Below are 2,979 nucleotides of genomic sequence, written 5' to 3'. Positions count from 1 at the left end.
GGTTAAAGATGTCAATAAATTACAAAAATAATTGGAATCGTTTTATTATGCAATAGTTTTTCTATTAACATCATATTTATATTTGTCTTGCATTCTTGTTTTACTTCTATTGTACATATTTTGCTATTGGTGTAGATCTGTTAAAGATCTCTTGAAGAGGTAGTGTATGTTTTCAATATTATCCTTCATCTTTCATTGTTATAACAAAAACTCTCCCCCCCCCCGGGAAATTTTGGTGTGGGGATTTTTGAGGCCAAGATTATTGGTGGGGGAAAATCCGTCCCTTCCCCCTCAGGACTTCGAACCCTGCCCAACATTTATTTGAGCTTTTGAAGTGTGTTGGGATTAATACCATTCTATTCTGATGCATTTTCTACGAGAGTCCGTAATTTCTTCATTCTACAAAATATCTCGTCGACTGACAACCCTGATCCATTCATCTACAAATGTGAGTGGCTATTTCGAGGAAGGAGACACTTGTTACCGCGAGAGGTTGACGTTTTTTGTTTCTTCCGTCTTGCGTGTGAAATTTGCAGTGTTTCGTTCTTATTATTGTTTTGTCAGTGCGGTGAAGAGGTGAAATAGAAATAATATGGAATCGGGAGTTGTTGACGACGTTCTGGAGAGGGGTTTTTCGTCATATAGTTATGAAAAGAAAGTGGAAATAATCCGAAATGGGAGGCCTGTTCCTGAATTGGAGGACTTGTCTCAGGCAGGAGTTACGAAGGATGGTAAGCAGTATGTTAGGCATTTTCAGGAAAGAACTTACAGCTCTACAGAGTGGTTGACTGGAAGTATGAAAACGGTAAAACTTTATTGTTGGCCTTGTTTGTTGTTCTCATCCGAGAAAGGCGTATGGAATAGTAGAGGGTATTGCGATTTATCAAATCTATCACATGCTATTCGAAAGCATGAAAAATCATTGTGTCATATAAGGTCAAGTTTAGATTTTAAAACTTTTGGAAACACCAGAATCGAGCTACAACTTGATCAACAGAAAAGAGACGACGTGTTACGTCATAACGAAAACGTGAAACGTAATCGTGAGATTGTGAAAAGATTTATAGATGTCGTATGCTTTCTGGGCAAGCAAGAACTTCCTTTCCGTGGCCATTCAAAAGGACACGCTTCCAGTAATGCGGGCAATTATGTGGAATTGGTGCGTCTTCTTTCGCAATATGATTCATTATTAGCCTCTCATTTAGAAACCGCAACAATATTTTCAGGTATGTCCAACAGAATACAAAATGATCTGATACATGCAGTCTCTGAAGTAACGTGGCATTCCATTATGAAAGAAGTTGACGATTCCTCGTTTGCAGCCATTATGATTGATGAGACGTCCGATGTGTCAACACATTCACAATTATCAGCCATTGTGCGAATAATAAGCCCCAGTAAAGGAGCAGTTGAAAGGTTTTTGGGCTTCACGGACTGCAGTTCTGATAAGACGGCACAAAGCATTTCCTCCATTGTAATGGGTTACATTAACAAATTCAATATGAAGGACAAAATAGTGTGTCAAACCTACGACGGAGCAGCAGTCATGGCTTCCCATTTAAATGGAGTCCAAGCGCGAATCAGAGAACAACTACCATCTGCTATATTTGTTCACTGCCTAGCACATTCGCTGAACTTAGTTTTGTCTCAAAGTGTCGCAAATATTAAGGAATGTAGATTATTTTTCCTTACGCTTGATGGATTGGCTGCATTCTTTAATAGATCATCTAAGCGCACTGAACTTTTGGAGACAATTGTACATCGCCGATTGCCACATGTTGCACCAACGAGGTGGAATTACCATTCTCGGCTAGTTCACGTTGTCCTTGAAAACATTGAAAGTCTTTCGGAATTGTTTCAGAGCATTCTGTCAGATCCCAAAAGATGGGACAATGAAACCATATCTGCAGCAAAGGGATTTGAGCGAGACCTGAATGATTTTGATTTCCTGTTTTTACTAGTAATATTTTCTGATCTTTTCGCCCATACTGATGTGTTATACAATATATTACTGAGCAAATGTTATGACATTACCTTCTGTTTGAACCATGTCCAGAGCACAAAAGAGACAATTGAACGGAAGAGGGAGGGATTTCTGAACTTTTGGAATAGTACAGAGGCTTTAGCTGGAGGACCACCTACAAAACGTCGCCACCTTTCCACAGATACGAGGGGCGATGCAAAACAACGCTACAGGCAAATTTTTAACGAAATTATAGACAACATTTCTACCCAGCTGAGAGAAAGATTTGGTAACTTCCATCGTCTTAAGTTTGTGGAATTGCTGAACCCAGACAAGTTTCCACAATATTCGCGAACTTTTCCGGAAGAAGCACTCCTGTCACTAAAGACAACATATGGGCAATATTTTGATTTTCCGAGGCTCAAGAACGAGCTACAAGTAGTATATTCTTCACCTCAATTCCAGCAAAAGTACCCTCACGAAAGCCATGAAATTATTAGAAATAGTGGTTTAGGTGTGTGTATACAGGAATTCAGGAAACTTGTGGAACTGGTTCTAGTCATTCCTTCTACAACAGCTTCTGTGGAAAGGTCATTTTCCACCCTAAAGCGTGTGAAAACATATTGCAGGAACACCATGAACCAGGAGAGGCTATCACAACTTTCATTACTTACAATTGAAAAGGAGCTGTTGTATGAACTAAAACTTAAACCGTCCTTCTACGATCAAGTGATAGAAGAGTTTTTGAAGAAGGAAAGAAGACTGGATTTCGTTTTCAAGTAAATGAAGTAACCGGTGAACCTCATAAGGCAATCAGAAAAAAACACGGATAATTGAAACGTACAGGTGAGCATTTTATTTCTCAAAATGCATGCTCAAATATGTAGTCAAAATTACATTTTTTCATATACAGGGTGAGATACCGACAATTTTTTCAAAACATGTAGAGGACATGGGGACGAATAACGTGTTTTAAAATGAGACCAAATATGTTATTCATCTTGATGTCCTCTACA

General features: G+C 38.8%; 1 protein-coding gene across 1 annotated transcript; it reads left to right on the top strand.

Moving 5' to 3' along the window:
• The first annotated feature begins 592 nt into the window (after positions 1–592).
• Positions 593–2,746, top strand: LOC145991359 (zinc finger MYM-type protein 1-like). The gene is made up of 2 exons (XM_083127357.1): positions 593–731; positions 1,266–2,746. Exons 1-2 carry the CDS (start codon positions 593–595, stop codon positions 2,744–2,746), a joined length of 1,620 nt encoding a protein of 539 aa, XP_082983483.1.
• The last annotated feature ends 233 nt before the right edge of the window (positions 2,747–2,979 follow it).

This window comes from Lepisma saccharinum, chromosome 8, assembly GCF_977018435.1.
Source record: "Lepisma saccharinum chromosome 8, izLepSacc3.1, whole genome shotgun sequence".
In the NCBI taxonomy this organism is placed as follows: domain Eukaryota; kingdom Metazoa; phylum Arthropoda; class Insecta; order Zygentoma; family Lepismatidae; genus Lepisma; species Lepisma saccharinum.
This window is presented reverse-complemented; position numbering and strand designations above follow the sequence as displayed.